We start from the raw sequence: 12,482 nt of genomic DNA on the forward strand, positions 1-12,482 counted from the left end.
CTCTGATCCCCCACTTTCACACTACTCTGCCAGGCTTCTAACAGAGAGAGGGGGATGTGTGTTCAGCAATGCCCCCCCCCCCCCCCCCCCCCCCCCCCCCCCAACACACACACACACAGTTTAAACCAAACTGCTTTATCTTAATCAGGCCAACAGTATCTGATATTGGAGACAAATTATACATTTTAATCCACCACGTCAAATGTCAAATGAGAGTCATTTGACATTTGAGAGTCAAATGTGCGATCATTAAAATCGGAAAATAAGAATGATGTTCTTAATGATTCTGCCTGGTTCAATAAAGGTAAAAAATAAATAAATGGAGACACGTCTCATTCTCAAGATCTCCCTATTTCGACCTACATGAGTGCCATGGGTTGGGTAGCAGGGCTGCTGCAGCCTCGGCCCAGGGAGAGGTGGTGTGTTCTGACAGCAGTGCGGGCTCATTCTCCTGCCTCTTCAACACTGTGTCTTTAGCTGGTTGGCTGTCGGCATCACCTGCTCTGTGCTGGGATCACTGCCGTCAACAAAGGAGCTGGAACAGCCCCTTTCTCCCGATCCAGATGTTGACAGAAAGAGAGGGAGAGAAGGAATGACAATTTGAAGAGAGCAGAGATGACATGCCAAGCCCTGTAAAGCTGAGGCTTATGTGCTGCGTTATTGCGTGTTACTGTGATGTAAGCATGGAATCATAGCAAACTTGAACTGAGCTCCCGTTCCCCAAAAGAGATCATGTGGATTTTATTAGAGTATAGATTCCCAGTTTGTTCAACCTTATTTGTGGGTTTTGTACCAATGTTCTCTGTAAGGTATCAGCCAGCCTCTGCTATGCAGCGTTACAGCATTACCCATGGTGGAGTCAGCAGGTTGGATATAGAAGGAGAGGGATAGAGAGGGGGATGAGTGGAGGACAGGAGGAATGGGGTGATGAGAGACTCGGACTGGTGGATTAGAGAGTGTTTAATTGCCAGCTGTTGGGTTCTATGGAAAGTGGAGTGTGGGTTCAGCTCAGGGCATGCTGGTTCAGGGTACTCTGTGGGTGGTACGGTGTGTGTGTATATGGGGAGTATGCCACTCTTCCTCGGCCTTACTCTCTCTCTCCCTCTCTCTCTCAGTGTATTCGGTCCTCTCTAATCTTGGCTCAGGTTCTGCTGGCTCATCATACTGAGCCTCTTGTACCATGTGGCAGGACGCTGCTGCACTCCTTCCGCCCCTGCCCCCCTCCCTCTTATATAACTCTCCCTTCTCCCCCCCCCCCCCGCCCATGTTGCCCCCACACACCCTGAAGGTCAGTAGCAATGTAGAGTTGGAAAGTATTTTCATCAAACTGTCAGCTGCCCTATACATGTGTTGTCAGGGTGCAAGGTGCCCTCAAGGAAATGGCAGCAACATCACAGTCATATCGGTTTGCTGCTGCCCGGTCAAGGGATGGACATCTATCAGTCTGGCGGAGATAGGAGGGGGAGTGGGATGCCAGGAATGTTCCGGAGGGGATTAGCAAAGGGTGAAATAACTCCTGTTATCAACATGACATGTCCCTCTCTGTCAGATCCCGTTTCCATGACATCGATCATGGCTCCATGAGTTCACCACCAGGATTTGGAGGGGGAAGAGGGAAGGCTGGTCCTGGATCAGATCGTGACCTCCTCTAAGACATGGCTCAGTCTACGACTGTGAGAGATGGAGCAGAGACTCTCTTCTGGAGATTCCACACTGCCCTCTTCAGTCAGCCCAGCTGGTTAGGGAAGGAGTCTGAACACATCACAGCCTGACAGCCTTGCGTGTAGGAACTCATCTGACAGTGATTCATCTTGGACGGCACATGCAAAGTGTCTTCATGACTCCTTGTTGAGAAGGTGGAGTCGTTGCAGTTTAAGAGGCATCTCGTAGCGAGCCGTGGAGAAGCGGGCAGGGGGACAGGACAGGCAGGCTGTAACCTAGGGCTCAGTTTACGCAGCAATGGCTTCGCTCACGGGTGACATTAGGTCAGCACAGATTTGAGTATGACTAATTCATATAAGAGCTGCAGAGAGCCAAGTCTTGCTGGATCACACAGAGTAACATTCATGCTATTTTCTGTGCCACCATGTTTGCTGCTGAGTAAACTGCTGGCATTCACCCTCTCATCTTGTTTGGGATCCAGCCGGTTAGTCATTGCTAGCCTCCGTCAGTAGCTTCTTTTCAGGAGCTCCAAACGAGTTTGGCTGTGAAACACACGGTAGAAACAGTCTCTCTCTGATCTCCGCGACGCCTTCCAGTTCATGAATGTGCTCAGCCTGACTGGCTGCGAGATCATTGGTTTTCAATGGAAGTACAGTGCCAATCATCCATCTTTATGCTCCTCCTCACTCATTCAATGCTGTGTCTGTGCTGGCAGTCCCTGTATCGCTCATTCAGAGTGGGAGTCCTGTCATCATTTGGGTTTCACTCATCCATCATCCTTCTCTCCATCCATCCATCAGAGCGTTGCCACTCCATCAGGGTCAGGTTACAGCAGGGGTCTGTCGGGAGAAGACTTTGGCCCAGGTGGTCTCAGCCTGATCACTGCCCACACTCTACTACCCACCTCCTCCTCTGCCCCCCAACGCAGAAAGGGACACTAGGGAAGTAAATGAAGCTTTGGGCAATAACCACAGTTTGTTTCAGTGATTTTGAGAACTATATTTATTGTCATAATACTTTACAAATTCTATTTACACATGCAGCAAGAATTTCTGAAAACAATAATTTAAAATCCTTGAAACTTTAATAATATATACAGGAAAAGCTTTTTAAGCTGGTTTGATAAGTATACAGTACATTCAAGAGTATAACAAAAACAATAAAATCCATTTAAAAAAAAAGCATTATGGGATGTGAATCATGTTCTCATATAAACGCGTCTTAGTGGGACAGACCTGTTTTGCAAAGTTACAACATGTGTGTTGATCAGTCAGCGTCCTCAGACTAGTGTTTGGGTGTCCCTCAGGTGCTTCTGACGAGGCCAACCCTCCGGGGCCAAAAGTTCCAATGAGGGTCTGTGACGGCCAATAGGAGCTAGCCTCCCTTCGCATCTCGCACGTTGCTCTGATGTCAGAGCTCTGCAGCCCTCCCTTGCCCTGAACACTGGGGGCCAGTCAGAGCTTATTCCCCCTCGGCCTCGGCACAGAGCTGCGATTCTGCGCCCCTCCGCAGCACAACGGCTACCTTCTTTTTCTCAAGCCGATCTCCAAGCGGCCCAGCTCTTCGTAGGACTGGTAGAAGACTTCCAGCTCGCGCGAGCCCCAGCCCCTCCAGACACACAGGCACCACTCGCTGTTTTCCTTGCGAAAGCCACACACAACAGTGTCCTTTGCTACCAGTGCTGCCTCCTCTAGGACTCTAGAGGGTGAGAGTGAGATGAAGTGTACCGAGAGAGATGAGAGGGAGAGAGAGAGCGATAGCAAGAGAGAGAGCAAGAGAGAGAGAGAGAGAGAGAGAGAGAGTTACACTTGAGGCACTTCTTTATTTACAAAAATTAACATGTGGACTCTTCCTAGAAGTCTGAGGGGCTTACTGGGAAGCAGTTCTCTAACAGGCTAAACACTCTTGTTTATATGACATTTTCAGCTGGGGCTGCAAGTTCTCCTCAGGGCAGATCCAGGACCAGCACGACCTCTGCGTATCCTAAACTCAACTTAAAAGGAATGAAGTCAGAACTGACCACCAGTCAGAGTTCATGTGGAGAAATCATCTCTCATTGGTGATTTACAATGCCAGAGGGTACTCTCCAGAATGAGACTGGACTCCTCACACTTTTTACTCGCAGCACGGCCAACCATGCATCACCCAGTACAACCCTGTATTATCTCTCTGCTGTTGGCTGAAGTTCTGCGGTGTATCATTAGGCTCACCTGCTGTCCTCCATACTGTGTACTACCCTAATGGCCACATGCACAGGTGACTGACAGGCTATCCCCAGGCCGACTAGCGCTGACAGGAAACATGCTTATTCTTCAATAGCCGCTATGCTCATATTTGACTTTTTAAACATTCGTAGTGGATAGGAGGTGTATTGATGAAGACAGAGGTGACTGTACTCTGAATGCTGTACCATCCACTACACTACTGGATGTCTAAGAACTGAAAGAGATATGTAGACACTTTAGACCAGCCTCATCTCAAACAAAACTGACAAAGTTACTACACGTCCAACTTGCCACAATGGAAAAAAGAGAGATATACTGAAGGAATCTTAGTGCAAGCTGACTATAGCAACAACATGCAAATTCTCTGGGCCTCTCCTCTCCAGTCAGGTCACAGTGTGTGACCTGACTGAACTCTCACCTGTGTTACAGGTGCACCCTGACAAGACTGCTCATTAAGGACCCTGCTTTGGGTGGCCTTTTTATTGCCTGTTGCTAAAAGGCCTGGGTCCTGTGTGTGTGCTAGCTCAGACAGAGGGCCTTTCTGCCAAGGACCAGCTGCTGGCTCTTTTATAGGTATAATTACAGAGCCCAGCTAACCACTGTAAGCACATGATGAAGGATCTCGCTAGGCTTTACTGAAGCTGAATCAGCAAATTAATATCTAGCCTATTTTCCTTTTTTTCTTCAGTGCCAGCTCTGCAGGCATAGCGGCATATAAAGAGATCCCACAGATCTGCTGTATCAAGCTGATGAGGGCCATTTTTCATTGTAGTTACTTGTGTCACGGGCCCGGCGCAGAGCTGGCGTTACGGCAGAAACAGATTGCCCTGACGTTTGGCTCCCTTCAGCAATAGAACCTTTCTCGACTCTATTGGGCGCTATAATTGCTTTTGGATTTCTTTCCTGCTGCAGTGTATCTGAAGACAGCAACAGAGTGGTTCTCAGCAGGTGCCCTCCCCCAGCACAGGACCTGAAGGGCTGCTCAGCAAGCTATTTCCTCTTCTTCTTCTGTCACAATGAGTCCATTTATTATCCAGAGAAGCTACACACCTGGTGTACCTGATGAACAGGCACAGCTGAAAACCTGCCGACACTGCAGCCTTCAGAGAGAGTAGTAGACCATGTCTTAACCGGATCCATAATATGCTTAGTTTGTACATTTCTGGGAGCATTGTAAGTAAATGGCAGCAGTGATTTCATATTAGTATGGAGAATAAATCCTTTGAGACTAGGGTTCTCTAAACAGGATATGACCTCACCCGTTGGAGGAGTTTCCTGGTGGGCGGAGCACGGCGATGACACGCCCCCTAAGCTGGTCTGCTTGCTGCTGCACCTCGATCACCATCACGTCCCCACCACGCCTGCAAGACACACACACACACACACAACATCTTTTAAACCTTACATCTATAAAAACATACATCACAAAGACCCACTGCTAGTGTGTTAAGTCTACCTGGGGATCCACACAGTTCCATTCACAGTCAGCACATTGAAGGCCTGCAGGGGAGGAGGTGTGGGTTTAACACAGGGGTCGGTCTCAGCTGTGTCCTTCTCTGGGTGGTCGGGCTGGTGACCAGTGTCAGGGTGGTCGGTCTCAGTCAGGGTGCCAGGTTTGAGGTCCGGTGTCCTGTCTGTCTCCTCGTAGTCTGTAGAGAGAGGCATGCTGATGGAGCTGGCCAATGAGCTGAGGGCTCCGGAGCTGGACCTGTCCAATCCCTGCAGCTCAGATGAAAGGGCGGAGTCAGAGGTCATGGAGCAGTAGTCTGTCAGCGAATCCTGGTGCTGGATGATCTGGGTCCCCGCCTCCTCGCTGTAGATCAGGGTCACTTCCCCGGTCAGCCATTCTGGCTCCGTCTCCTCGGCAACTGGCGACTCTAACTCAACGCCAGGGGTCGTTGCCACGGTAGCCCCACCAGGCCTCTGCACAGTAAAGACGTCGCGTAGAGGGTTGGTGTCGCTGCAGCTGAAATGACAAGGAGGAACAATCAACATCCATCAGTTAACATCCGTCTCGACACCTGTCACTGAGCTGCCACTCAAACTGGGACCCTTGAGAACCTGATGTGACAGGGGCTGAGGAAAAATAACCTCCTCCTCTAGGCAAGAAATACTGTTAGCATGATAACACAGTATCATCACATCCATCCTCTGTCCTATGTCGTGCTATTTGTGACGCCGTGCCCCCCACCTGTACGTGGCACAGAGCTGGTAGCTGGCAGCGTGGTAGAGCAGCAGGGTGTTGGTGTGGTCGTCCAGGGCCCACACGGCCTCCTCCCCCCACACACACAGGCTGGAGGCCAGGGCTGTCACACAGGACGGCGGGCTGTAGGGCTCCAGGCGCTGCAGAGGCTGCAGGCTCTGGCAGTCCAGGACCAGGACCCCCGGCCCGTTCGAGTACCATAGCTGGACCAGCGAGGGAGGGAGGGAGGTTAGGATGGCTGCTGTGCACCCACACGTTGTGGTGTGACATTATAATACAGGGTTCCAATCCTCATTCTTAGGTGCTCGAGAACAATGCGGTGGAAACAGAGTGAAGGCAGAGCAGTGGTGGGAAGCCCAGGTGGGAGAGAAGAAGTTATAAGAAGAGATAAGGAGAGATAAGGAGAGAACAGAAGAGATAAGGCGAGATAAGAAAGATAAAGAGGGAAGTAAACTACACACACATACAGAACAATATGGAGGTGAGAGTGGAGTGTGTGTGTCCCTCACCTGGGAGCCGCTGCAGACCAGAACCATGGTCCTGACAGGGTAGGGCCTCTGTCTGGGGTCCGAGTCCTCCAGGCCAAACACTGTCCTGTTGATGGTGTGGGAGCACAGGTAGGTGTCCCCTTCTATGGGCATGTCCTCCACCAAGGTATACACTGCCACCAGCCCATCTGCCATGCCCGCAAACACCCGGGCCAGGTTCTGGAGGAGGGTAGAGAGGGCTCACAAACTGCAATACCCGCTAGGTTCAACACTTCGTAGGTTAGCCCCAGGAAAACCCACAGAACAGTACAGTAAAAGCCTAATAAATCTATTTGTACATTTGCACAGCAAGTCTACTCATTACAACAGAGACATGTCTTTGATTGTGTGAGTAATTCATCTGTAGGTTTCCCAGAGCAGCAGGTCTGACATGACCTCCCTGTTCCCCTAGCAACAACCAGCTGTTGTGGAATTGTTGTTGTACAGCTGAGAGAGACGGGTAAACCTGACCCAGCACAAGCCAGCAGGAGAGAGACATGGCAGGATCACACCTTTAATAAGCTACACATCCAAACGCTCAGTGAAGTCCCAGTTCCAGCCTCAGATAGAAGGCGGCGATGGGTCTCTACGGGGCCAGGCTCAACACCTGGACCCTCCCCCGCCCAGGACACTTCAAAGGGCCCAGAGTGGAGGGAGGAGGGGGGGGGGGAGGGAGGAGGGCGAGGGGAGTGAGTGGGGGGATGGAGAGGTGAGGAGGGAGGGCGAGGGGAGTGAGTGGGGGGATGGAGAGGTGAGGAGGGAGGGTGGCGGGAGGTCAGGGGGTAGCAGGCAGCTGACAGCATATAACAGCCTTCGCCTCAGTAGCTGTTTTGGGTTAATGACGGCCAGGCTGCATGTAAATCACCACAATGCACACGACCAGCGGCTGATTTATGGGCAATTACAGCAGCTATTCACCATTCACCCCGCTGTTAGGCACCTTCAGTACGGCTGCAGTAGAAACTCAAAGCCCTTACAGACAGCTGAGAATGATCCCGTTATAAAGTTTCTATGGTCTCCATAGAATCTCTTTATCTCTCTAAACCTCTCATAGATGGCGCAGGGCCCTAGACCCACCTGGGCAATGGCAGGCACAGGAAACAGGCAGGTGACGATTGCCGGGAAGCACAGGTGCTTCTGGGGCTGGCTCAGGGGACACATCTCCTTCAGGCTGTAGATAAACACCTCCTGCTCCTGAAACACAAACCAGCAGCACTCATGAGAGCTCTGGAGATGACTCGCAGTGGAACAGTGGAGTGTGAATACTGCCAGCCATGTTGTACAATACCATGTTGTGTTGTGCAGAGCATAATGTAATATTTGCTTCCAAGGAACATTTCTCTGGGTCGGACGGCCTAACAAATACAGCAGGTCCACTTGGTCTAATCTAGACAAAACTCCATGGTAGTAAGCTATAGAACAGAAGATTAAATGGATTTCATGGAGTGAACATGGAGCCAAGAGTTACATAACGTGTATATGCCTCCTTGGTTTAGTCTTTAAGTATGGTGTCCAATGTTCCCTCACAGCTAAACTGTGAGGGAACTTGGTTTGAACAGGTCACTGAGACCTAGCATGGTAAACACAGAGTTTTTGGTACACGTCACTGTAAACTCTCCTCTCCCCTCTGCTCCCCTATAAGTAAATCTGGCCGCAGGGTGTGAGGTAATTGGTCCCAGTTTTGTGTTTTCACAAACCTCGGTGGCGATCCAGAGTGTGTTGTTCATTTTCATCTGACAGCTGAGTTGACTTCCTGGACACGCCATCCTCTTCACCTCCACCTGACCCTTCTCCATGTTCACCACACTGTAGTTCCTTCAGGAGATCAGATAACACACACTTATACACACTGCAGAAAAGATCATGCGCTCGTAAACATCGTACAACGGATAACACACTCAAGCAAACCTCACTGTAAAAAAACACCCTTTAAAAACACTTATGAATAGATACTACACTAATAAACACACTCACCACACTGTTAACACACACTCATAAACACCAGCATTATGTATTATTATTGTGATTATTACACATCTATCAAACACACAGTACCCAGAGTTACAGCAGATAATCAGTGGCAGTCTGGGAGAGTTTTGACTGAGCGCTCATTCCCATCGTCAGCCCACTGTGTAGGGGCGTGTTAGGGGTTAATAGTGTTTCATCAGGAAGACAATAGTGGTGATTGACACCACCTGCATGGAAGGATGAAAGCTGTTTCTATTGTTCTGAGATTAACTCTGAGACTGGGAGCACACAAGGAGAGTCAACACTTCAGCAATTACACCAGCCACCTGGGAACCTTTGTAGACTGGTGTGTGTGTGTGTGTGTGTGTTTATGTCTGTCTGTCTGCGTGTGTGCTTGTGTGTGGATGTGTCACTTCCTTTTAGAAATCTGTTCACGCATAATAACCTTGAATACATCCTCTCGATCTTCCTGAACTGACACACCCACACACACGCACACTCATACACGTCTGAAGATCCCCAAAGGAAATAAACGTATATATCTGCCAGTATAAATATCGAACTCCTCTTCCCTTTAGTAAATCAGTAGGAGATAGTGTTAAAGAGAGCTTGGGTTAAATACTATCAGGGAAGGCTGCATTAATCTCTTCCCATTAAGCAGTAGTTAGAAGAACTGCAGCTGACGCCATCTCTGAAATAGCGTTAAAACAGACACTCCTGAAATATTTATGTTCTTACACAACTGCACACATTAAATATACATGATAACACACGTTGCTGCATTCACATGCAGACATAGCCGAACGCACACATACCTGTTGTCCTTGTCGCCGTCCCAGAAGACAGCGCTGTGTCCTTGCAGGTGCGACAGGAAGAGCTGCGAGTGGGTGTCACAGGAGAGCAGGTACCTCAAACACGGGAAACTAGGCTGCTGCATCTGCCTCACACACTGCACAGCCAGGGGCCTCTGGACACACACACACACACACACACACACAGGACACGTTAGCTTTGTTCTATCCACACATTGCATGCATAGTCTGTACAGGTGAGACTGGAGTGAGGAGGAGAGTGCCGACCTTCTCAGGCTTGGTGTCCCAGCACTCCATCATCAGGTTGTGGAGACAGTGGAACTGGACCTCTTGAGGGCTGCCCAGAGCCGGCCTGATGCCCTTGGACAGCTTCTTAGCTATCTGGAGCTGATGGTGACCCAGAGCTGGCCTGCACCCAGACAGGAGCTCATACAGAACCATGCCATAAGAGAACATGTCCACCTGGGAGCAGGGAGGTGGGGGGAGGGTCAAAGGTTACTGCTGGGAGGACCTGGGATCATGCCATGCTCAATCATGTACTGGGAGAGAGGTGGGGCAGGTCCGAGCGAAAGAAAGAGAGAGGCTGAGCGAGAGAGTAAAACGGAGAAAGAGAAAAAGAGAGGGGGAGGCCAGGGCCCTTTACAACAAACACATTCATGCTCATATCTGGGTTATTTCAGCCTCCTCTCTTATCTCGGAAGGTCACGCATCTTGTCTGTGGAACATTGCATATCTGTGGTCAAGATTTCTCAAGAGAATTCCTTCCTTTGCCTGCCATGCAGCTGGGTGAGGAGGGGGCCTGAGAGCTCCGGGGTGGATCAACACCATAGCCAAAACACACGGGACTGGGGACTTCCACTGCTAGTTACATTTCACGGTAGCCACCCGTGATGACATCACTTGGCAACTATTCCAAATATGGCCGTCTGGGGAGTAAGTCAGGCTGGAGAAATGCCCTGTTGCATTCATATAAGGCAGTCTCACTCTCTCTCCTATCTGTCTTTCAACCCCCCCCCCCCCACACACACACACACACACACACTTCTCTCACTTCGTTGCTTACGTTTATTATTCTGTCCCTTTTTTGCTCCATCCTCATTTCCATCTCTCTCCCTTCATCCTCATCGATGTCTCTCTCTCTCCGTCTCCCCCTGTTATTTCCACATCCCCTTCTGCCTCTGCCTGCATCTCATTACAATAAACTAAAGCTCATCAAAACTGCTAATGAAAGCCAAACAGAGAGCCCAAGAGCTGATTGGCTGGGGCCAGCAGGCTGTGGGGGAGGGGGCATCAGCAGGGTTTTACCGGTCCTTTGAAAGGATCCCCAACCGAGGCTGACCGCTGGAGGGGGTTAAGCCCCCCCAGCTGTGAAGCAGGAACCCTCAATAAAGCAGCCCTCCCTGGGGGGCCAGGGCCTGAGAGGCCCCGCCACGTCACACACTCACACTGTCTGACTGCTCCACTCAGGAGGTGACTAACCTAACCTATGGGAAATGACATATGTAGACTGAATGTTATGACTGTGCCATTTACAGGAACAGTCCACACATCCATGTTAGGTAGATGTAATGTGGTTTGGCAATGTTACAGATAACATCAAGCTAGTTCATGTACGCTGACACACACACATACACACACGCACACACACACACACACACACACACACACACACACTCTCTCTCTCTCACACTGCTCTTTTCTTCACCTTTCTCTCCACATACACATGTGGCATTAATAAGACAGCAGACTAAGGTGCTGTACAGAGGAAGTCTCCAGTCCTGACACTGCTTCCCATAACTCCTGAGGAACTAAGTTTTACTAAACGCTGTGGTCAGAACTGTCTTGCTTTCACAACCCCCCCACACACTGATGTATTCACGAGGAAACGTAGAGCTGATATTATAGTACGGTTCCAACACATTCCTTTTCATTTTTGCGGTCTGTCCCCAAACACATGCAAACCGACACAAAATGAATGTAAAGGCTCATGACATTCAGATAGATGGGTTTCTGAAAAGCGTCACTTTTGCGTATCTGGTTTTCCCTCGAGGGCGCAGTCAGTAGCTGTGCAGCAGTGCTGTAGGAGGTACCTTCTCATCGTAGACTATGCCTGGTCGGATCTCCGGAGCCTGGTACCCGGGGGTGCCCTCCACCCCCAGCGCCCCCTCATGGAAGGACTGGCGAGAGATGCCGTAGTCAGACAGTTTGATGTTGACGGGGTCGCACACCTGGGAGGAGTCATGTGACAAGGATTAGACACACGTCAAGCAAGCTCCTCCAGGATCTCCAGCTGGTCGCCTCACCCACCTCGAGGGACCACACTAGGATGTTGTCAGACTTCAGGTCACAGAAGATGATGCTCTTCTTGTGCAAGTAGGCCAGCCCCGCTGCGATCTGATAGGCCACACTGAAGGTGAGCATGTGACCCAGGGGCATGTACCTGGAGCCTATGGAGGACGGAGGGAGAGAGAGAGGGGGGGTTAGAATGACGACCCGGCCCCTGAGCAGCAACACAGGGTCGAGGGGCCTGACAGGGGCCCTGCCCACCTCTGTGCCTCTCCTCCAGGACGGTGTTGAGGCTGCCCAGCGGGGCCAGCTGCAGGGCGAAGCACAGCGGGTGGATGCTGATGCCCACCAGGGCCACGATGCACGGGTGCTGCAGGGAGTGGAGCATGCTGGCCTCCTGACGGAACTCTGAGAAGCTGCGACACGCGTCCACCGCCTGGAGGTGCTTCACCATGGTGTCTGCAGGGAGGGAGAGAGACAGAGGGACAGAGAGGGAGAGAGAGGAGGAGGGAGGAGAGAGGAGGCCCAGGAGGGGTAATGGGAGAGAGAGGGAAAAGAGAGGGAAATGATGAATTCCAATCAAATGATCCTAAGCAGAGGAAACACCCTAACTCATTCTGAGACGTACATGCACAGTACATTACACCATTCACATTTAGAGTCGCAACCTTGTTAATGGGGGGAACTGATGTGGTAAGTGTATATGTGTGTATGTGTGTGTGTTAATGGGGGCAGGGTCCAGACAGGGGGCTTCCTGCTGGGCTGGGGTTTCTCTGGGTGACTATTAACCCTAATGGAC

At 50.6% G+C, this 12,482-nt stretch overlaps 1 protein-coding gene across 2 annotated transcripts in view; it reads right to left on the reverse strand.

Moving 5' to 3' along the window:
- Window positions 1-2,646: 2,646 nt before the first annotated feature.
- lrrk1 (leucine-rich repeat kinase 1) overlaps window positions 2,647-12,482 on the reverse strand; it is a 30,715-nt gene continuing 20,879 nt past the window's right edge. For both annotated transcript variants that reach the window (XM_067249088.1, XM_067249087.1), the window contains exons 27-38: window positions 11,945-12,142; window positions 11,705-11,844; window positions 11,488-11,625; window positions 9,665-9,859; window positions 9,401-9,552; window positions 8,315-8,432; window positions 7,695-7,811; window positions 6,600-6,797; window positions 6,079-6,293; window positions 5,344-5,853; window positions 5,147-5,248; window positions 2,647-3,360 (exon numbers count right to left, since the gene is read on the reverse strand). In XM_067249088.1, coding sequence (XP_067105189.1) covers window positions 3,183-3,360; window positions 5,147-5,248; window positions 5,344-5,853; window positions 6,079-6,293; window positions 6,600-6,797; window positions 7,695-7,811; window positions 8,315-8,432; window positions 9,401-9,552; window positions 9,665-9,859; window positions 11,488-11,625; window positions 11,705-11,844; window positions 11,945-12,142 — 2,261 coding nt within the window. In that variant the 3' untranslated portion in view covers window positions 2,647-3,182. The remainder of the gene's footprint in view (window positions 3,361-5,146; window positions 5,249-5,343; window positions 5,854-6,078; window positions 6,294-6,599; window positions 6,798-7,694; window positions 7,812-8,314; window positions 8,433-9,400; window positions 9,553-9,664; window positions 9,860-11,487; window positions 11,626-11,704; window positions 11,845-11,944; window positions 12,143-12,482) is intronic.

This window comes from Osmerus mordax, chromosome 13 (genome assembly GCF_038355195.1).
Source record: "Osmerus mordax isolate fOsmMor3 chromosome 13, fOsmMor3.pri, whole genome shotgun sequence".
NCBI classification, from domain to species: Eukaryota; Metazoa; Chordata; class Actinopteri; order Osmeriformes; family Osmeridae; genus Osmerus; species Osmerus mordax.